This window comes from Caloenas nicobarica, chromosome 8, assembly GCF_036013445.1.
Source record: "Caloenas nicobarica isolate bCalNic1 chromosome 8, bCalNic1.hap1, whole genome shotgun sequence".
Taxonomy (NCBI): domain Eukaryota; kingdom Metazoa; phylum Chordata; class Aves; order Columbiformes; family Columbidae; genus Caloenas; species Caloenas nicobarica.
The window spans coordinates 13,061,730-13,084,298 of NC_088252.1; the positions used below are offsets into that span (position 1 = coordinate 13,061,730).

Below are 22,569 nucleotides of genomic sequence, written 5' to 3' on the forward strand. Positions count from 1 at the left end.
TACTTTATTATGCAGTTGATACTTTAAAAAAACTAAAATAAAAAATCCTTGAAGTATAGAGTCATTTCAGAAAAATGTAAGAACTTTTCTTCAGTTTTGCATCACAGAAACAGTAATTTTAATACACTGAATTAATTGGATTATTGTACTCACATTTCAACCATACTTGACTAACCAGGTAAGAAATACAAACATTTTCTCATACTCAGTAACTAATCTTTTATCAGACAGAATATATAGTAGGAAGGACTTCTATAAATTGTTCATATCCTGATTAAATTCTCTTGCAGGACTAGTGTAAATCAGGAGTAACTGCACTGCAGTCAATGGAGTTTCACCAATGGTTAGTAGTGAAAAGTTAAAAAAGAAGCAAGAGTAAAGGCTCCTAGCATTGTTCCAATTTTGAAGACTGGCAAAGCGCTTTTAATCTCTGTATTTGTTAGTTCTAAAGTAAAAGATCTTAACTCATTTTAAAAGCATATTTCTCATAATTTATTACCATTTTGGTGCACATTTTCTTTTCACTTAAGTACAGCTCAATGTGGTTGGTTCCATAAGAAAAACAGCTTCATACTGTCACACAACAGAAACATGAAAACAAAAAAATTCTGTAAAAAAACTTCTGGAATTTGTTCTATACTTGTGCCTCTTCTGTAGATTTTTCTTTTGGTTGTTTCTTTTGAATACAAGGTTGTATAAATAAAAATAATATTCCCACCATGTATAGCAAGCCAGATATGTAAAAAGAAAAGTCGTATTTGTGTGTGATGTCATAGATCCAACCTGCAAAATAAGGACAAAACATGTTTGTTACAAAGCTTGACAACAAGGTACATTGAATGGGAAAAGAGGAAAAATACTGCACATTTATTTCATGTCATTTCAGTCAAATCTGTAGATTTTTGTGGAAAAAAGAGGTGGTGATTGTCTCTTCCTCTAGATGCTACAAATGGAAATGTATTAACAAAATCTCATGTTCATTCACCAAAACCCAAAACTAGTGCAAAATCTGTCCCTTGTTTAACATCATGGAAGTCTTAAAACGGGACTCTAGCTATGTATCACCTTAAGCCAAACTATCTTCTCTCTAAAACTGTACATTTTTCAAACAAGTTATTATCACAGGCTGACTTTAAAATAGACATTTTGGAATTTCAAACCAATTAGTTCGCCCACCCTACTATTTTCTTTGTGCAATGCCCGACAGTGCAGGCCAGTTCCACTGCCATGCCTTGTGCAAGCGAACACATTCCCAACAGCCCTCCCAAAGACTTGCGTACCGATAAAAGACTTTTCAAGAGATATCATCTCAGTACTGCAATCGCTCTCATTCCAACCATAATTCCTTTGCAAAAATACATTACAGTTACTCCAGAAAGGTTTGAGAAGCCAAAATAGCAACATGCCCTCATGTCACACTGGTTGCACTGCGGTGTATCCTAAGAGCAGCTTTTTTTACCTCAACTACTTGCATCCCATTGGCTTCATTACTAATGACCAAATACAAAAGCGTGTTCAGCACAGCCTCAGAGGTGCTGGAAGAATATATGATAGAGTAAAACACTGCTGCTTTTCAAGGGCACTACATGAGCTTTCTTCTAAAGCGTGCCGGCTCACCCAGCGGAGGGGAGAGAAGGTGAGGGCGCCCTCGCTTTCCTGGGCTGCTGGTGCTGCTCAAGGCTGCAGTTCAGCCGGGTGCCAGCCCTGGCTGACCGCGCCATTACTCACAAGGTTTCCTACTGCTTTCTTACGATTCACATCTCTGTAAAAGCCCAAGTCTGGCTATAGTATTGACAATCAGTACCTGTACCCCTTCGGTGCTTCCCCATCTCTTTCTATGAGAAAATCTATAATGAATGTTTGTTTAAACCCAAGTAATTTCAGGGATAACATATATACTCGTCTGCCTTCTGCTGAGGATGGCAGTAAAGAGATGATGAGCAGTCCCCAAAGTAGGCATCTCCGGCTGCAGGAAGGCAAAACTCGGTTAGTTAAATCAACACATCCATTGGCAGCTTGGAGCAGTGACACCCAAACGCACTTAGTAGTTCTTGCGGGCAATACCATGGTACAAACACCTGCACGCCCTGAAAACTGCTCATCATTTTTTCATCTAGATAGAGGCATGAGTATGTATAGTATAAATACTACGCAAAACACATAAAAATAGGTTAAAACTTTCTCATTTTAAAGAAACATACCACTGAAATGATAGACTGTAATAGATTTGAGGTTATTTGCAAGGCTGGTAATTCATAGTGTGAATAGTGAGCAGGTACCCAGCAGATGTGATCTGTGAATTTGTACAATGTAAAGCTGGATGTTACAGTCCATTCTGAAGCAGCTGCAATTTTGTTAACTACACATGCTCATAACATAAGAAAGCTTAATAATATAACAAGTCACACGGTTATAATAAAAACATCTGTTGGTTAGAAATTTGAACTTTTTACCTGCAAAGGGTGGCCCAAGCAATGCAGATACTCCATTGGCACAAATGATGATGCCATAGGCATTTGCAAGGTGTTTAGTTCCAACTAAATCTTCAGTCACAACAGGCATTAGAGAAAAATAGCCACTAGAAAATCCTATTAGAGCACAAACCACAGCCAGGCTAACGTATGTGTGCATTAGTGGCAAAGTAAGAATGCAGGTGACCAAGGTAAAGTTAGCCATGAGGAAGACATTCCACGTGCTGATGCATGGGAGGTCAGAGATGATTCCAAGGATTACTTTACCAAAAATATGAACAATGGCTATAATGGATGTCAAAGGAAATATATTGTTCTGAATAGATAAGTTGTACTGCTTGACTATTTCTGGAAGATGAATAAAGGGAATGACAAAGCTGCTATAGGCAAATAAAGCCCAAATTATAAAGGCCACAAATACTCTATTGGTAAACAGTGATGCAGCTCCAAAGTAGCTGGAGTACCATATTGCAAAGCCCTTCCTGACCGTGACTGTCAGCTGGCTCACTGTCTTAAGAATGCGCAGTCCGTACATATTCCTTCCACCTCTAGATTTATCTCCAATGTCTATGTGCTGGACACTGTGAAGCACTTCTTCATTTGTTGCCTCTTCTTTTTTTTCCAGTTCGTCACCGAGGGGTCCACTAGATTTTATAGTCTCTGCCGAATGGGACAGAGCTTTTGCCTTATTATCTTCGCTATTACTTCTCACAACATATTTTTCACTAACATCTTTGGGAGAGAGTGGTCTCATAAGTGCCCCGCAGACACAAAGGTTCAGGGAGATGGCACCCTGGAGGAACATGGTGCTCCTCCACCCATATTCGGTGCAGAGGTACTTGAGCAAGGCAGTCATTAGGAAAGCTCCAAACCCTGTTCCTGTGGTGCTGAGTCCTTGTGCAAGCGCTCTTCTCTTCTGAAAATACTGCCCCACCATGACCACTGCAGGCAGATAAACCATGCCACTTCCAACACCTATGAAAATAAAAACTCAAGTCAATCTGAACTTTTTGCCAACAAGATAAAAAGCAGTGAAAATTAATCAGTTTTATTGCTAACTTTTGCACAAGCATAGTAGTAAAACCGAGAATAAATATTCAATTGCCATGTTAACTTTCATTTCTGTCTTGTAGTACGTTCCAAAATTTGCAACAGTCATTCCAGTGAGAACACAATACTGCTATTTAACTGCTGGAAAAAAACTGAAACACATGGAAGAAAAAACCTTTACCTCAGTTCAGCATAACACCACTGGAAATCCCCAAACATCCCACAATAAATCAGTGATGGTTAATATGGCGACAACATAAACAAACACTATTTTGAAACATCTGTATATTTGTAATACTTGCATCTGATTGTATCAGCAACCAGAAATGGCTTAGTGGGCACATCTTTTTGCTTTTGCCAAAGTTCACCAGCAATGAAAACCCAGACTGAGTTTTGTCCGTGTTTTGTAGCTGTGCAGCCACAGTGACCGTGAGATACATTTCAGGAGTCAGTACGGGGCGTCAGCCTGGTGGCAGGACCTTGGTTTCTCTTTGGGCACTCCAGGAGAGTCCAGGGAGGGCCACACAACACCTGCACAAGCACATTCTTGAAAGGCAGATCTCTAATTTTGTAGAAATTCCCCCACTTGCCGTTAAAAACCAGTGTATTAAGGTTACCTAATTTAAGTAGAAAGTGTTGAGAGTTGTGCGCACACCATTAAAGGGAACAGTTGCCCAACATGCTGAGGCTCGCGCTTAAATTAGCGTTTACTACACCTACGTGTTTTCCCGAGAAATAACAAATTTTAAAAATTGTTTTCTCTTATCTTTTCATTCTGTGGGCTACATAGCAAAACATAGTCTAACCACATGCAAAGGCATGCCACCCTCACAGGTAAGCACAGAGCCACAGGCCTCTCCACTCATTTTCCTCACAGATTTGTCACCCTGCACCCACAGCAGCAGCAGGGCCGGCTCTGCTCCCCGCCGCAGGGCCTCGGGGGACATTTTGTCCCCCAGCCCACGGGGGCTCGGGGCTGCCAGCGGCTCCAGACACCAGCCCCAGGGCTCCCCAGACAGGTGGGAGAGCAGAAGGCTCCTCTGCCCCCCATACTGCCGCTGTGGGCAGGGGAGCCCACAGGACTGAGATGAAGCTGGCGGGCAGAAGGTGAGGGGGGAACGCTGTGAGGATCTGGGGGGAGAACCAAGGTGAGGTGAGGGTTGTTTGGGAGAACCAAGCTGAGGTGACGGTGGTTTGGGAGAACCAAGCTGAGGTGACGGTGGTTTGGGAGAACCGAGCTGAGGTGAGGGCGGTTTGGGAGAACCGAGCTGAGGTGAGGGCAGTTTGGGAGAACCAAGCTGAGGTGAGGGCGGTTTGGGAGAACCAAGCTGAGGTGAGGGCGGTTTGGGAACAGAAGCTGAGGCAGCAGGTAGCTGCAGCCAGGGGGTAGAAAGCTGGGATCACGGGGATGTACTGTGTGAGGACATCTGGCACAGTGGGTCACCAACGCGAGAACAGGAGCCACGAGCAAGCCCACAAGCACTGCATGGAGGCCCAGAAGTGATCGCTGCAGAAGATGGCCACCGAACAGCAGTCTGAGATCTGACAGGCCATGCGAACATGACGGAAACTTCCCTGAGGTGGCGGTGAGCGAGGTGAACACGAGCCAGGGGAGGGCAGTGAAGGGACGGGCCTGAGGCGATGGGCGAGGGAGGAGATGGTGAGTGAGGGCAAGGTAAGTGAGGAGATGGCAAGTGAGGCGATGGCGAATGGAGGTTTCGTGGAGCTGGAGGAAACATCTCAGGCATCTCTACACTGGTTTTCTGGTTGGACTTACTCCTGCAACAGCATCTCACTTCTCCACCTCATGTAAAAATTTGCCTTGGATTTTTTCTAAAAATACGGGTTTCAGCCCTCTTTAAATTCTCTGTATAATCTCTGCCTTTTTGTCTGGTATTTTGGTTTCTTTCTGAAAAGCAGCAATGGCTGAGAGGAGTGTGTAGATTCCCGTCTGCTTGACTATATCCAATATATATGGAAACAGAAATTTCGAAAGGGCACAACCCTGACTGTAATTATTGTTCTTTGTTCATGAATTTGCAACATTACTGAAATCTATGGTATGGTGGTATAAAGAGTCATCCCAGTAATACTTGCTAGTTTCAATTTTTTCCATCCAGAGAGCTCGATAAAAAACTATATACAGAAATTCTGCAGATTCCTGCAAAATTCTGTGAAAGGGTAGTTTGAGGGAATGGAGGGTACTCAAGCTATTATTAGAATTACAAACAATTTTTTTCATAATGCTTCTGTCTGTTGTGTATAACATAGATACTATGCTTTATTTGCAAACATAAGTGGCCTTGTCATCCTTGGAGTGAAGAGTATTTCAAAGCCCCTTGAACTGCCCAGTGTTGCTCAGATAATTAAAGGATCACTTTAACATTTTCGTTTCATATCCATTAACAGTTTCTGTTTCCAGAAATGAATAGTGAATAAAATTAAGTAATGCTTTAAGTAGATAATACTGGGTTCTTCTACATAACTTTCTTGAAGTTACTAATTTTTTTCACAAGAAGCCACATTTTGCTAGAAACAGAGCATTCAGGCACTAAGGATCTATTGGTTTTCAAGAAAGATGCCTAAACACACGTGCCTTTTCATATTTTGATTGGGCTTTTCCATGTCAAAAGGTTTTCTAGAGATCAAATTCCAATAAAAATTACAAAATATTACTTCTTTCAGTGATTTTGACTGTACAAAATGTAGCAAAATTAATTGCTATGTATTAGAGGTTGTTGATGTAATCTAAATATCTACTATTAGAAACTACGTATGAAATACAGCCACATGCATTGTCCTAATTCAGGCTGGGATAGAGCCCATTTTCTTTACAGTAGCTCATATGGTTCCAAGTTTGGGATTTGTGACCAAAACGGCATTGATAACACGGGCACTTTAGCTGTTGCTGGTCGGCACTTATACAGCATCGAGGCCTTTTCTGTTTCTCACGCAGCCCTGCCAGGGAGTGGGCTGGGGGTGCGCAAGAAGCTGGGAGGGGACCCAGTGGGACAGCTGACCCCACCTGACCAAAGGGACATCCCACACCATGTGGTGTCACGCTCAGGAATCAAACTGGGGAAAAGGAGGAGGAAGGGGGAACACTCAGAGTGATGGTGTTTCTCTTCACAAGTAACCATTGCATGTGAGGAAGCCCTGCTTTATTCGAAATGCCTCAACATCTGCCTGCCCATGGGAAGCAGTGAATTAATTCCTTATTTTGCTTTGCTTGTGCACGCAGCTTTTGCTTACTTATTAAACTGTCTTTATCTCACTTTTACCCTTCTTATTCTCTCCCCCTTCCCGCTGTGGGTGAGTGAGCAGCTGTTTTGAGGCTTAGCTGTCTACCAGCAGTAACCCACAACACCCTTTAAAATAGGTTTTGAAGCAGTACATAGTTACCATAATCTGGTATTTTATCAATGGGGAGTAGCTCCTACAGAAAACATTGGCTGTTTCTTCCTCTGACAAAGAGATAAATTAGCTAGATATATAATTCAATAGTGTTTTAACATCTTTAAATTCCACTTGTTAGGGTTTGGGTTACATTAATTCTTCTAATTAAAAACACCCTCTAATATATTCACTTGGGAGAAACGGATAAAAATGCCATCTCCATATGGCAAATTTAAATGACACCAAAAGTCATTGGGCCCAATCTACTGAGTAAATAAATAAGAACGTAAAAGAAAAGTCGGAATAACTTTACAGTCAAACTTCCCTCTTTCCTCACCCAACCTTCAAAGGAATCAAAAATAACTGAAAGAACTTTCAAATGTTACTACAGCTCTTACCAGCCATCACTCCAAACGTAAGGAAGAGGTAGTGCACATTTGAGGCATACGCACTCAGTATCCAACCCAGGGCATTCAATACGCCTCCAATTATAGCTGTCTTGCGGCACCCACACATGCTGATGAATAAACCAATGAAAGGACCTGTTAAAAAACATGAAAAAATGTTAAATTACGTATTTAATTCTCTACACTTTTTAGTAGTTTTTCACATGAAGATTCTTAATGTTTTAAAGAAAATGTTAAACATGAGGCTACTTATGCAATTCAGATCATTTTCCCTATTACTGTTTGAAATCATGGAAAGAAAAATTCAACCAACCAACCAATACTTAGCAAATACCTGCAGAACCTAATATCAAAGTTGCCCCATGAAGAAGCCACATTTTAAACAGAGGAAAAAACGGAAACCATTGTTCCCAATACTAATGCTGTGTGAGTGCAGGCTTTTTTCACAAGTAACTGGAAAGTAAACATTTTATTTTGTTTTCACTGGTATATTTTAGGCAGACCTAAATACAACCTTTTCGATCTTAATTTAGGGAGATAGAGATGTGTATACACATATATACACAAACATACCCTTCCATACATTATTTTGGGTTGATCCAACCACGGCTTAAAAAATAACTTTTAGTTCAGCTGCCAAACTGAAATATAAACTGTCCAAACTCAACATCTTCTCCTCCCAGGTAGAGTACGGGGAGGACCACAAGCTTCACAGATCAGCTGTTTTCTTAATTCTAGTGAGACCTTGAAGTCACAGGCATCCTTTCCTGCTCATGCTGTCTCCTGGAGTAATTGTCTTCTCTATCGTCTTCCCTTTCTCCCTCTAATTTGTAAAATTTGTCCCGGTGACTTTAAAAAGGCAACTCAGGAGAACTTGGGCAGCTCTGCTAATAAAATGGAAAACTGTAAGAAAATACTTGAGGGATGAGTGGCAAACATATTCTAAAAATATTTGTAGTTTTGAAATAAATTATGCTGGAACATACCTACAATGAGTGTAATGCCCATGCTGAGGGAGCTAACCCACGCTGTTAAGCCACGACTTTGATTAAACTCTTCAAGCCATTCCATGTTGAGTATTCCAAGGGCCATTTGGGACCCCATGATAAGTATGTGCACAAGGAAAGAGGAAAGTACAATCATCCAAGCCCATCCTCCATCAATGTTGGGATTAGGCTTAACTGGCTTACTTCCAACTTTTGAGTCATCTCCAAAATCATATCCAACATCCTCTCGACTAGCATACATTTTTTCCACGGTATTCTGAAACAAACGCAGTAAATACCTTCAAAATACATACAAATGATCAGATTCTGTAGCTAGTTATAGGGAACAGCATAAATCACTACCATATTTCACCACCGTGGTTTAGCGCAGTTGTAAAGTGAATACTGGGTTTTCATTGTGCAAATGTAAAATGCTTAGAAAATTCTCTAATTAATGTGTTTCTTTGTGTACCTTGTTATCATGGCTGTCTATGCAGGAGTATTTACAGGTTGACAGTAGGCTGCACTATTTCCATTACTATATACTTTACTTACTTGTAGGTGGCTGAGCGCACTCACTCTTCATGGGTTGACTGCGGTCACCAAAAAAGACGGGTCTCTCTCTGTGTGTTCCTTCTCTGTACCACCTTCTGATGTCCCAGTAAGATTATGTACCTTGGTGTTCAAGTTGATAGAGCTTGGAATGAAAAACGGAAATCCTGAAGAGGCAGATAGATGAAGTTACCATATGTTTTCAGAGGAAACCAGTTTTGAGACGTATTTCTTTCTTAGTAGTGGAAGAGCAAGACTGAAAATAGAAAGATAAAGATTTAAGGTCCTTGATTTCAATATGCCTTGCTTACATAAACTACAACAAGGGCATTGTTACTGCCTCTCTGGCAAGCTTTTGATTAAAGTCAACTTGACAAAGAGTTTGCTATTATGCTTTCAGTTTCCACAGTATTAATCCATATAATCCTACTAAAACCAAAGAATTCTTCCAAATTAATGTAAATGCCTATCAGAATCAAACTGCGTGGCAGAGTTATGTGCATAGGTGTATGTAGGATCAAGCCATAGTACATTAATTGGATTGCTCTGGTTTCTCCCATTGTTACTCTAAGTGAAGACTGCAACACAACATGAAAATAATTTCAAAACCATTTTTAATTGATTAACAGGCAAGGTGGAGAACCCAGTCTTCCCTCCATCTGATTTCTGCTGCAACGTATTGAAATGTTACCCAACTGTGGGGCACCACATCGGTTTCCATGGAGACTAGAAATGTAATGATACAAATTACCAGAGATAGTAATTTTTTGTCTTCCTTTGTTCTCCGGAGAAATAAAAAGAGACAACAGCCTCACAACAGTCAAAAGAGAGAAGAAAGTTACCAAAAAATGTTTTTAGAAGTTCCTTATGCATTCTTTCAGCCCTCAGGAGTGCCGCAGGGCTAGCTCCTCACTGCTGAAAACAGGCGGTGAATGGAGTAACTCAGATTCTGTACCAACTGAAAATTTTGGCTCTTGTCTTTAAATAATGAGTACATTTTGCTTCTCAAGTGATTACCTTTCCCAACTATCTTACTTTTTTCTTATTGCTAGAAAAACATACGGAGAAGGCCTTGAAGTATTTCATACTACTGCGTAGATGGAGTCAGAACTGACTGGGGAGAGCTACTGTTTCTTTCACAGCCAACAGTGAACACCTGCCCATACACGTAACCTCTGCAAGCTGGCTGCTGGGTAAGTTACCTTCATAGGAAAGTGCCACATATGCCTTACTTGCAGCACAGGTAATTATGTGTAGCTTGAATATGTAAGTTCTTCCAGAAGCATGCTGATTTGCCTCATACAGTGAACTGGAGCTAAAATATGCTGTACTGCTTTTATCAAATTCTTCATAGATGGATACTCTTTATGGACTACGTTGCCACTAGCCCTAACGTGGCCATGGAAAGTATTGGTGACACAGTGAGGAAAAACAAGAACTGTGCACATTTAACACCTGCTGCATGAGCAGATAAGCTGGGACCAACTGATGAGTTTACACCTGGGTGCCAGTGGAAACACATACTGAAATTACTTACTGGCTTTTTATTTCCAAATCAAGAGGCAGAGAGAAGGGGGATTATGCTTACAGGTCTTTCCAGAGGCCCTGCAGGGTGTCTGAGGCAGGACTGGATGCATGGTGAGGGGAAGGAGAGCGGTGAGCAAGTCAGAGCCATGCAGTGGTGCAGACTTTTCTTGAACATAGGAGGACAGCCTGGGATAGCCTTAGTCAAAATTATACTTCATCCTTCCTCTACAGAGGTTAGGTCTTAAAGATGACATCTCAACTCTTTCCTAATAATGTACTTAGAGCTCAATTCCCCATTGATGTAGTTTATATGATACTTACGGAGGATTCAGCCCACTCGCAAGAGAGAGCAATATTAACTGCATAAAGGTAATAAAGATAGTGAATAATCATGGTAATGGGAAATAATGAGAAGTGGCAGAATAAAGGAAAATTGCAAGCTGTTATACATGCTCTGTGTAAGATTAATGAAAATGTATGATGGATATTACAGTACATCTTAGATAATGGAATGCAAAATTCTATGAAAATTATGTAACTGAAGATTCAGAGTCAGGATTAAATGTGGAGCCTCACCTTTGTCTTTCATGCTTTTGACTGGTTTTGAGTGCACCTTAATACTGCTACTGGATACAAAAATTTTCTTCTTTGGACAGGAAATAGATATGGTTTTTATAATTTTCTAACTATTTAAAGCAAAAATCATTGGCATTGAGATACAAAGATATGACACTTATCTTTGCAACTGTACTGACAGAACTGGCTTAGATTGAGTAGATGCAAGTTAATGTCATGCGTGCATCAACCCCCACAAACCTTCCGAAAATATTTTCCCTCTGAACAGGATTTTTGCTTATTATTAAACTATTAATTTTCCACTAATGTCACAAGCTCGGAGTGAATGCACTCAAAAGCAGAGAAGGTCATTTCCAATAACTGCACAAACTCTCAGGCTCTGGACAAAGCAAGGACTGGATCTCTGGATCCTCTCCTCACGACTGAGTCATCGCCCTGTGGCCTATGGCACCCAGGAGAAGCGCACTTACCTGCCCTCAGCCTCCCTTCCACACCACAGCACTGCCAAGAACGCTATCATGGAAGGCAAAGAAGCCCAAGGGGCTCTTTGCAATTACGAAATCCAAAAGAAACTGCAATGAAAATGACAGCAGCCGATTTGTGAAGCCAGCCACGCTTCCCCCATGGGAAAGGCAGCGCAGAACCCACTGCCAGTCCCAGAGTTTGAACACAGCCCCTCAGAAGGGGCTCACAGGGATTGCATTTACAGGCAGGAAAATCTTAATTCTTGCTTGATCAGATGGAGAAGGACTAGAATTGTTTTCAGAAAAGCTTTTTACATTGTGTGCACATGCAGTGTGCAGAGCTCTTAGAAAACTGGCCCAAACATTAGTGCCCACAAAGATGCTGAGCTTTTCTGAAAATCTGACTCATGAGCTATTTTAGAGACAAATGCAGGTGCTGCCGTCAGAAGACCAAAGTTAGAAGCAAAACACTAAAGTTCCCTGTACCATCAGTGGAGCTATGGCTCTCTAGCTTGTAGTTGAACTGGATCATCAAAAACCATCTGATCTTGATATAAAAAGTCCATGATTAATAATTTACATATACTTGGGTAACCTCTTCCAGTACCTGATTGCCTCTGTGCTAAAAAGTATAGAATAAAATCATACTTTAAAGGCACTTTGAATTGATATCTCATAAATGTACTATAAATATTAATGAGTTTTGCTTCACAGTATTCCTAGTAAACATGCCACATATAATTATTTGTCTTCAGAAGACATGCAGAAAAAAACATTGTTAAAAATATAGGGGGTTTTGGGTGTCTTAAGATTTGGCAGTCTAACTCCAACTTGCCAATACATTGAACACTTCAGTTAATAGCTTCAATGGAGAGGTGGATACTGGCCACTTCTGTGGACCAGAGCGACAGTGCATAACTGTGCATGCCCAGCAAGGAAGAGAAAATCAGGGAAATTAAACGCTTAAAGCGCTAAGCTCATTGCCAGGGTCACAAGTTTGCATGGAGCCGGTGGCAGTTCAGTTTCCAGAGCCGCTTGGTGTCCTCCTGTCCCTGAGGGCTGACCCCAGGCCCGGCGCACAACTCCCCGGGAGTCCCCTCGGTGCTGCTCTACCTCAGTGACCCACGAGTGCTCCCGCTTCCCCGGGGACGGTGGGCACAGGCTCAGAAAATAAATATTTTTCTCCCCTTGGTGCCAAGGGAATGGGCAGCTTGTATCTATTTTGGAAACGGTTACGGGCTGTTACTGGAGTAGCCCGAAGGCGGGGGCTGTACTTCACTCGCACTCCCCAAGACAATAAATTTGGGAGCTTTACACGTCACGCCTTCCCCAGCATTCAAGTCAAGCTCATCTATGAAGAACCCTGCCCAGACGGAGAGGGCTGCCACCCCCCGGGCTGCCAGGGGCCCAGCTCCTGTCGCGGTGCCCGCCGAGCAGGGGCGGGGACGCGGGCTCGGGCGCAACCGCCTCCCCTGCCCGCGGAGCTGCGGCGGCGGGGCGGCGTTTGGGAGGACGGGGCGGCTGCAGGCGCCGCCCGCCGCAGCACAAAGGATGACCGCGAGTTACCCCGCTGCGGTGGCGTTCCCAGCCCGCGGCGGCACGGCTGAGTCGCCGCCGCCGACCCCGGGCAGCCCCGCGCCCCGGTCCCGCGGCCGCGCTGCACCGCGCTGCACCGCGCCGCACCGCGCCGGCCCGGCCCGCCTCCCCGCCTCCCCTCTGCCGCAGGCGGCGCGGCTACTGCACGTTCCCCTGCTCGCGCTCATGCCGGTGCCGCTACCGGTACCATGCGGCAGCTCCCGGCTTCTCCCGGGGTACTCACCGCGCTGCCGGCGCCGAGCCCCTGCTGTCAGCCGAACCTGCGGCGCTGCTCCGCTCCCCGAGAGCTGCCGCAGGCTCCGGTGTCCACCTGCGCCCGGCCCCGCTCTGCCGCCCGCGCCGGCTCAGCCTCGCCCCTGCTCGCCGCTCCGGGGCTTATTTTCTGCAGCAGTCTGGCAGCGGTCGTGGGCCTCTTGCCCCCCAGGCAGCTCCTTTTCTGCACCGCCTTGTCTCCATTCCCTGCAATTTCAAATCTCCACGCTCTTTCATTCCTGCGATACCGGCTAATTCTGGTTTGGCGGAGGAGATTTGCAATCCTCTCACATGCACACTCTTGTGGCTGAATGAAGTTTATTGCTGCACAGGTTACCGCCGGAAATTTACATCTGAGAGAGTTAGAGGATGTAATACCAAAAAAAAAAAAAAAAAAAAGGCAAGCAGCCAGTATCTAGATTTTTATGGCTGTTGGATTATGTTTATTTCAGAGAGGCTGGTTGAATTTATGTAGCCAAACCACCCTGACAATGAAGCTTGGAACCTTCATTGTATAGTACCTTATGTGTGTAATAAATAAGCTTCAAAAATATTCCTCCCTTAGGAGAAGAAAAGAGTGGCAGAAATACACTCTTAGTTTTTCAAAGCAGTATCCAGACCTCAGTTGTATCTTTCTGAATAGGCTGACATTAATGAGGTACACAGTCTGCAACACATTGCTTTGACTATTTGCAGTGAATTTGCCCAGGCTAAAGGGATTACATGCCACTGTACAAAACTCGTCATTATCAGAGAATCTTGGTGTCCTGGAGCAGTGCATTGAGTAGCATAAATAACAGCTTTTCAAGAAGATGTAAAAAGTAGTTTAAGAGAAGACAAAATAAGGAGAGACCTTAATGTTTTAATGGTGGTGTGTGTGCTGTCTATGTGCATAACAGTGGTTCAGAGTCTGTTAAAAGAGAATTGGTTTGGGGGGTTTCAAAAATACGTCTTTGGGGCTTTTAATATATTTTTTGTACGTTTTTATTTGACCATACTCTTTGAGCTATATGCTGTTTACATATGCAAATCTCACCTATTTTTTCATAAAAGTTTAATCTTCTGTTCCATTATATATCTAGTCCATCAAATGTATCCATATGAAACACTTTTATCTGGTTTTGGTTCAAGCGTGTGGCACACTATGGACTATTGCTATGGCTTCAGTCTTTACATAAACCTTGAACTACTTGGCATTGTAGTCTTAAAAAGATAATCCTTTTCCAGGATAAACAACTCAATTAGTGTCAGAGACTTCTGATTGGCTTCATTTACTTCTCCTTTGTAAACAAAACTAGACTTCCCATTTTAAAATATTATAGTATTGCATTGCAAATGTGTACACATGTTCCCAATTACTTTGTATTTTGCAACACTGTGCCAAACAGTGTATGGGCATTTGCATCCTATATTTTAACTTTGGCATTAGCTTTTTGGCTGGAGTCTGATTTCTTAAAAGCTTTAATGCTAGGGACTTGACACTTGAAATTTACTGTTTATTGACTACTGTTATTACCCAAGTTTGAGACACATACATTTTGATTTGTGAATCATCTAATGCGCTAACATACTTTACTAAACCTACTGCAGAAATTGATTTACTGGGATTGTGGGATGACTAGTCACACAATATTTAAAATATATTTGTTTGACAGGCTGTTAAGCCACGTTCCCTCTACTATTTGAGATGCCACCTGTGTGCTTAAATCCTTGTGCTAACAGACATTCTGTTTTCACAGTTTGATCTGATGGAGAATTCACTTAGTTGTGTCATACTGCTCCAGCAGTTCTGGTTCATATGTCATCGTGGATTTATGTTGTCTCCTGGGACGATAAGTATGTATGGATCTATATTAATTTTAACGATTAAATTGGGCAGGTCTAGCAGCAACATTACAAATTCTGTTCAGTCAGGAAAAAAAGTCCATTTTGTAAGAATGGGAAGGACAATTCTATGGTATCGGAAACAGTTCGTTGTTTTTAGCAGAGATGTATAAGGTGCCTGATCCAGTAAAATAAGATGTAATCAAAGTCTGACAGACCATGGTGCCTTGGAAATCGTAACTGTATAAAATGTTTGGATGGCAAGCAGAGTAACCCCAACTGAAGAGGAAGGACTTTTTACTAGTCCCTTAAACATGATGGTAATTTTATGTCATAGTATAACTTAAAGGGAGAGAGAAGCAGAGGGAGGCAGAAAGGCAGGAGTAGAAGGAGTTGGTAACTCAATTTTGGTGACTATCTGAGGGTCTCTGTGGTGGCTTAGACTTTTACAGTCATAGAATACCTGTGGTGTTTCAGGTCAGCCATGGTTTTGCCTAACCTGCCCTTGAAAGCCTTCAAGGATAGATACTCCATGGCCTTTCTGAGCAGTATGCTCCTGTGCAGCACCACCCATGCACAATCACATGCACCCAGTCACAACTCCAGTGCCTCAGTTTGTGGCCTTTGCTCCTTGTTTTGCCATTTGCTCAATGATCTTTGCCACTCTCCTTCAGGTGGTTGTAGATTGTTACTGGATCTCCCCTTAGTTTCTTCTTTGCCAGACTACTAAGCCCAACTTCTTCAACATGTCTTCACAAGTCATGTGCTGTAGGCCACTTGCCATCTCATCAGCCATCTGCAAGCCCCTCTCCTGTTTCCTGACATCCTTCTAGAACTGGGGAACCCAAAACAAGACACATTATCCCAGCTGTGGACTCACTAGCACTGAATAAGGGGGGATAATAATTTCTATTCATCTCCTGTCCATGGTCCCTTCCTAATGTAGCTCAGTATATGGTTCACTTTATTCAGAATGAAAACATCCTGTTGGCTCAAATTCACCTTAGTGCCCACTGTGACAGAGAAGTGCTTTTCAGGTGGGCTGCTGCTCAGGCAGCCTGCACTGGTGCCCAGCACTATTCAGCCCCATGTACAAAGTTTGCACTCCTTGTTAAACTTCACAAGGTTTCTATTGACCCAATTTTTAAGTTTCTCAAAGTCCTCCCAACTGAAACTTCACTGTTTGGTTTGAGAACTAACCACTTCTAAGTTAGTATTGTCTGAAAATCTGCTGCAGGTGCATCCTGCATCCAAGTTACAATTAAGATAATGAACAATACTGGTCCCAGTATTGACCCCAGAGTGTTCTGCTTGCACTGGCCAGCAACTAAACATCAGCCTATTGATGACTACCCTTCAAGTCTAGCAGTACATCCAGTTTCAACCTGTCTAGCAGTTCATTCATCCAGACCATACTCTTCAGCTTTTTCCTTACCTTGGGCTTTAACCACTTGCTTAATCCCTATTGCTCAAAATGGCAGCTGTGCTGGAGAGCTTACAGACTGCTCAGCCCTCTGAAAATGTGTATTGATGAAAATACAAAGTGCTGATTTGGCTTCCCAGCACTTTTCCTCTGCTACTGCTGCAGTGCTGATCACTCTCCTCCCTAAAGCTCTCATTAAGTTGCTGCACTACTTCCCAAGAAATGGTAATACCGCGGTAATTGATAAGGAAGTAAAGTTTTGAAATAACAGCTTGGCTGCTGCAGCATCAAGGTACAGAGCAGAAAAAGCATCTTGCTCCTAGTTTTGTTTGATCCCTGAACTTTTAACCAGTGCAAAGTATCATCGAATAACCTGGTCAGTTTTTGCTACACAGTTATTGTTAAAAAGAAAGATAATTTAAAGAATTCACCTCCTTTTCTTTTAGTAACCTCTTTGGGTTAGTGAAGAATTCTGTATATTTGGAAGAGGTCCTGGGTTAAAAAAGGAAAAAAAATGAAAAACAAACAAACAAACCAACCCACTATTTTTTTTAATTTGGCATAGAGATTGCACAGTAGCACAGCTTTCTTATGATACCCTAAAAGCTGAAAAGCTTGTGGTTCTTCTTCATTTTGATAACTCCAGACTGCCAAACAGAAATAATGCATATTTTCTTGGTTTTCCCACTGACTTTCTGAAGAGAATCCATGGTATCTTTAGTGGATTTACCACAAAACAACATCCTCAATGAATACCCCAAGCAAGTATGGACATTTTTGGCAATTCCCCTGCCTCCTCCCACAATAGCTGCAGAGTCTTACCTAAGTGGGAAAGAATTAACTAACTTGCTATCTTCAAGTTCACCGAAGACTGAGGATAGACCATGGGAATGGAATTCAAAAGTGGAAGAAAAAGCAACATTTTTATCATTGCTGGCATGGAGATTTCCATTTGGACAATAACTACTTGTCTTTTCTCTTTCTTCCATCTCCAAGAGCTGACGCATTATAGCAGCTACAGATATGGGAGGGATCATGAGGTCCTGTCCAATTTTCTTAGATCCTTCAGAGACACCATGTCCAAAAAAACTATTATGTGTATCCTGTGAGAGATGTGAAAGTTTCCTGAAGTGTATTAAAAGGTCCTCAGCAGATGGGGATGCTGAAGAGGGGCACGGCTATTTCATCAGTGCCTTGTCAAGACCCACATTATAGATTCCGCTGGCAAAACTTAATATTGCTGTTCCACACATGAGGAGTTGGGGCCAGGTTCTTCCTGCCACAGGGAAGGGGAGTGCGGCACAAATGAAGGGCGAAAGTGAGTGGGAAAAGGACACGAAGCCGGAGGAGAAGTCTCGAGAGCTGGCAGGGAACATTGGATGGGTAGGAGTATGTAGAGTGGCGTCCGCTTCTGAACTGAACTGCTGCCATCCACATACTTTTAAGTCCTTCAGGGGTGGCAGCAACAGCAAATCTGGGTTTCTAGGTTGTAGATGAAGAAGCCAATGGTAAATGGATGTTCTATGACTCCTTATAGTTAAATCCCAGCTTCAAAAAGTCACAGCAGAGGAGAAATTGCACGTGCTCACAAAAGAAAGGAAGACGTCATAAATCAGTCCCTTTTTTGCAGCATTACTTAACTTCAGCCTTGCACATTAGCAATCCAAGTTGCATATTGAGAAGGTAAAATAAACTACCTTACCAAAAAAATTCTACTAGTTGTAAGTGCTGTTGTAACACTAACATGTTTTGCACATGCTGATATCTTGCTTTTCTGGTTTAAAACGTGTGAGCATAAGGGTGTGGTTGCAGCTTGTTAAACATCAGAAGTACCGTACGAGGAGAAAGAACTCAGGGGCCCTTCGATATGACTCAGAGTTGCGCTGCCGTCACTTCCTCCTCAGGGTGAAACCTCTGTGTCTAAGAAATCTCAGAGCATTCAGTGAGAACTGTATGACTTGGTCATGGGTTGCATCTGTTGCAAAGACGCCAAATTCACTGCAAATTCCAGTGAGATCAAATTAACACTCAGCTAGTTAATATAAACTAAAGTATTGATTTCAGTGGTACCAGGGTTGGGTCCTTCAGACTGTGGCATTCAAATCACAGTATTAATCTGTGTGCAGTAGCTTTCTAAATTTTCACTCTTGCAGTATTTTACTCCAGTGGGTACAAAGTAAATGTTTTGCATATATCTTGTCTAAACCAACAAATTTGGGTTTATTGCAGATTAAGCATAGTGGTTTAAATCTATTGCTACTTTTGTTCTGTAATTTCCTTTATGCTTATCTTGACAGGCTCTTTGGTCAAAAGAATCTCCTAATCTGTAAACATTCTGAAAATATTACATAAAACAGTATTTGTGCTTGAGTTCATCTGAAATGGATTTGAACTGTGTGATTTTCTTTTCTGTTTCTCTTTTTATTCTCCATAGCACCACTGCCAAGGTATTGCATTTTCTTTGATAAACAGTTCATGAAATATCATAGCTTTTGTGAAATATGAACATCAACATTTTAATAACTTGATGTGTATAAAATCCCAAAGCAGTATCTTCAGAAAAGGTATTTTTAAAACGTAAGGACTGCAATAATGATTCATGAGAACAGAGCAAGTAAACAATGATTAGAGGTAGTAGGAGAGACATACACTGTCCTCCACTGGAGCAAGAGCTGTAAATATTTTCGCCAAGTTACAGAAGGTGACTTATTCAGTCCACAGCTAAATGGCATTGTGCGATTAGTGGGTCAAATCTCATAAAGTCGTCTGCATCGGTACTTGAACCAGATACTCTCAGGCTGCAGGAAGCTGCCAGGGTGTTCTCACTGCTCTGCAGCTGCACGGGCTGTTCTGGAGGGCCAGAGTGTAACCGATCTGCAGTAGGCCAACAAAACCCAGAGATCCTGTAACAGAGATCACTGTGAGAGTTCAGCCAGAACTATTTGTACAAAAGCTGACTTAGGTGTCAAAAATAGAGTCATTACTTCTGTCTTGGTCACTGTTCCCACGTCACTTGCTTGTTCTGTGTTTGTTCGTTTGTTGGTTTTTGTTGTTTGTTTTAAATATTTGTCTATCTAGCGCTGGTATTTTTCAACAGCCGCAGTTTTCCCTAAACAGAATCACAGAATCACAGAATATTAGGGTTTGGAAGGGATCTCAAAAGATCATCCAGTCCAATCCGCCTGCTGGAGCAGGAACACCTAGATGAGGCTACACAGGAATGTGTCCAGGCGGGTTGACAGAGATAGGGAAAAGGAATGTAATCCTTGGACCATCACTTTTCAATCTTTATTAAACTGCCTCAAAATCTTTAGAAAATGTAAATAAATACAAACAGGAGTGCAGAATAGAAGTATATTTTATGTTTCTTTTTTAGCATTTTGTAAACTTCAAACTGAAATTCAAACATTTATATTAAGGCCTGGGTTATGTTGCCTTGTTAAGTTGTCATTCTTCAGCAATAAACAGAGGGTTTCCCTTGAAATCAATATGAGCAAAAACTAAACAATTGTTGCCTTGTCCTTAGTTTGTCCATATCTCAGTATGTAAAGAAATATTTGCAACTTTTCAAAGTCAATTAAACTTTCAGTGCTACATTATAGCTATGCCAATCTACATATGACCCCTCCCAGAACATTTCTTCTTACGCATTCTGCAGTGCATTTCTCCAGTGAGCTCTAAGCAAAGTCAACATTTCAACCCTTGGTTATGTGCTGTCCCTGGCAGTCCCACAGGCACTGGGCGTCCTGTGCCCACTTTCCAAAAGGCATTACAGGCATCAGGAATTTGGTCTTGTTCAGTCGTCTCTACAGCCAGAGGGAGCATCTCATGCTTTGGTCAGCTGGAGCAGTTCCCACGTGCTGTGTGGGGCACACAGATCACTATCGGTTGTTTTCTTACCCTATAGAAAACTGCAAACCAACAGGATCAAGAGTCTGTGGGACTAAAAGTGATAGACCTTTGTGTGGATATGGTCTGGGTCATGGGGATTTTTATATGAAAATGAAATATCCACAAATTCTGGGCAGTTACTGTCAAATTGGTTTTGGGGGAGGTAAGACTTCTCGGAGCTTCTGAAATCGAGGGTGACCTGTAGGGTGGGAGGCCTGCGTTCATGCTCGGATTTCTAAGCAAGAAACAAAACCCACACACCACCTGTAAGAACAGTTACCATTCGGTACAGAATGGCAAGTACAATATAGGTCATTTTGTTTCATTGTCAAATTACTAACAGTTTTTTCAATAAGACCATTTCCGTTACTTTTGCTATTTATTTTAGATTTTTTAATCGATATGTTGCCATCCATGCCCAAAGAAATCAACATGGTGTTTATGGTAAATAGAAGTAAAAAAAACCTAATTGAGCTGTGGTTGACTGTTCATATGAAATTAAATTATCTGTGTTCATTGTGCCGTCCTAATGATCACAGAAAGTAACCAAACAGAAATGAAATTTTAGATTTTAGGGCTTTAATATTTTAGAAATTGCTTCATATTTGGTAATATAATGAACGAAATTGTTCTTTTTTGTTTCCCCAAATTCCACAGTATTGCTTTAAATGATGTAGAAAGAAATTGTTTTCAGAATCTGCCTAGCAACAAAATATGCTCTCTCTCCCTCTAGTGGAGGATAATAAAATAGTTTTATTTCCGTTTTTGCGTGTGTGAACCATCAGCTAATACTATCAGAGGTTGAAAGCTTTTCTGAACAAGAATATACTGTAATTTGTGTTTAATGTATAACATAAATGTTCTGTCAGTGTAATAGGAGATATTTTCTTACTACTATTTCTTCTGCAGGTGTGCCGGTTTTAAAGTGATCCTTAATGATAGGAATTGTAAAATATTTATGTATGTAAATATTCACAGATATCTAGACACAATTTAAATTAACAATAAAGGCCCAGCAGTTAAGATTAAAAAGAACTTCTAATCTCAAAAGTAGAATACAGAGTGCTTAATTTTGAACAAAGGAGCAGCTTGCACGTTGGTATTTGCCAGACTGACCCTCAGTTTAAAAAGCATGTGCCTAAATGATAAACTTTTTATTTCAATACAAATGTTTTCAGCATTTGTGGTGTTCACCTTACGAGAAGAAACAAACTGCCACAATACTTGGATGCAATGTGTATCCATGTCTATTTCAAAATTATATGGTATAATCTACTGTTTTGTTTCAGTCTCTTAATAAACAAATTTTTAAAGAACAGCATAAACATCTTAGTATTTGTTGTAAGTGAAAACTGCTTATGTAAGTAATGATTTACAGGACTAAGGCCATAATTAGTGCAGTAGAAAATACTTATGTATTACTGATTAAACAAGATGTGCCTATAATTACTCCACTTCTATTTTCCAAAATATAACAAGATCATTGTTTCTTGGCTAGATTCCTGTTACTGTTTTCAGTGGAAAGTTTGGTTTCTTATTCAGCTGCTGAGCTTCTTTTTAGCATACTTCTTCTATTTTGTGTTTTTATTACCTCACTTTCTCCATTAGTATTTTTCTTCCCCTTCCTTCTTGTAATGCCAAACTTCATGCAGGTCGGTGGAGAAGCTGTCAGTCCAAGGGAATCCGAAAGGCGATGTGCACGTAGGCAACGTCACAGCCTCCAGTTTTTAGGGAGAGGGGCTTTCCCTACCCGCAAGTCGCTGCCTTGCACTGAGTTTGTTGCTGGAAGCATTTTGAGTTTGTGTATTTGTTGTTCTTGCCAAGTTACTAAAGGGTAACAAAGCTACTTAATGAGAAGTGTTGGGTGACAGTTCTAGGTTGCCACTGTCTCACTCAAGTACCAGCAGAAAGTGGATCTCTTAGCAAGAAGGAAAAGCTTTTATTTTCTTGTACGGGGGAGTGACTCCAAGGACTGCGGTGCAATGAGTCACTCCAGGTTTAATTGCTGTAAGTAGCACAGAAACGCGCAGAGTGGGTTGAAACAGCGCACTAAGAGATGATACGGAAGAGGTGGTGGAATGCTCTTCAGAAATGCTACTCTGGCCCTCAGACTGTGTCTGTACTTGCAAAATTCCTCCATCATGGAGGAGAGGG

At 41.7% G+C, this 22,569-nt stretch overlaps 1 protein-coding gene across 3 annotated transcripts; it reads right to left on the reverse strand.

Annotated features, from left to right (window-relative positions):
* Window positions 1–255: 255 nt before the first annotated feature.
* Window positions 256–13,513, reverse strand: SLC16A14 (solute carrier family 16 member 14). 3 transcript variants are annotated; one of them, XM_065640501.1, is made up of 6 exons: window positions 13,249–13,513; window positions 8,866–9,029; window positions 8,311–8,587; window positions 7,316–7,459; window positions 2,454–3,446; window positions 256–783 (listed from the first exon to the last, which is right to left on the reverse strand). In XM_065640501.1, exons 3-6 carry the CDS (start codon window positions 8,570–8,572, stop codon window positions 635–637), a joined length of 1,548 nt encoding a protein of 515 aa, XP_065496573.1. In that variant the 5' UTR covers window positions 8,573–8,587; window positions 8,866–9,029; window positions 13,249–13,513; the 3' UTR covers window positions 256–634. The 3 variants fall into 3 exon arrangements, with proteins under 3 accessions (XP_065496573.1, XP_065496570.1, XP_065496572.1); XM_065640498.1 differs by lacking the exon at window positions 256–783 and having other exon boundaries at window positions 812–3,446; window positions 8,866–9,118; XM_065640500.1 differs by lacking the exons at window positions 256–783; window positions 8,311–8,587 and having other exon boundaries at window positions 812–3,446.
* Window positions 13,514–22,569: the final 9,056 nt, after the last annotated feature.

What these genes read in the sequence shown, in the direction of transcription:
- SLC16A14 (XM_065640501.1), bottom strand. Translation starts at nt 8,572, where the DNA reads ATGTATGCTAGTCGAGAGGATGTTGGATATGATTTTGGAGATGACTCA. An exon ending in TACGTTTGGAGTGATGGCTG is followed by an intron (nt 3,447 to 7,315) that starts GTAAGAGCTGTA and finishes TTATTTTCATAG; the next exon opens with GTGTTGGAAGTGGCATGGTT. An exon ending in GCTTGGGCCACCCTTTGCAG is followed by an intron (nt 784 to 2,453) that starts GTAAAAAGTTCA and finishes CTTATTTTGCAG; the next exon opens with GTTGGATCTATGACATCACA.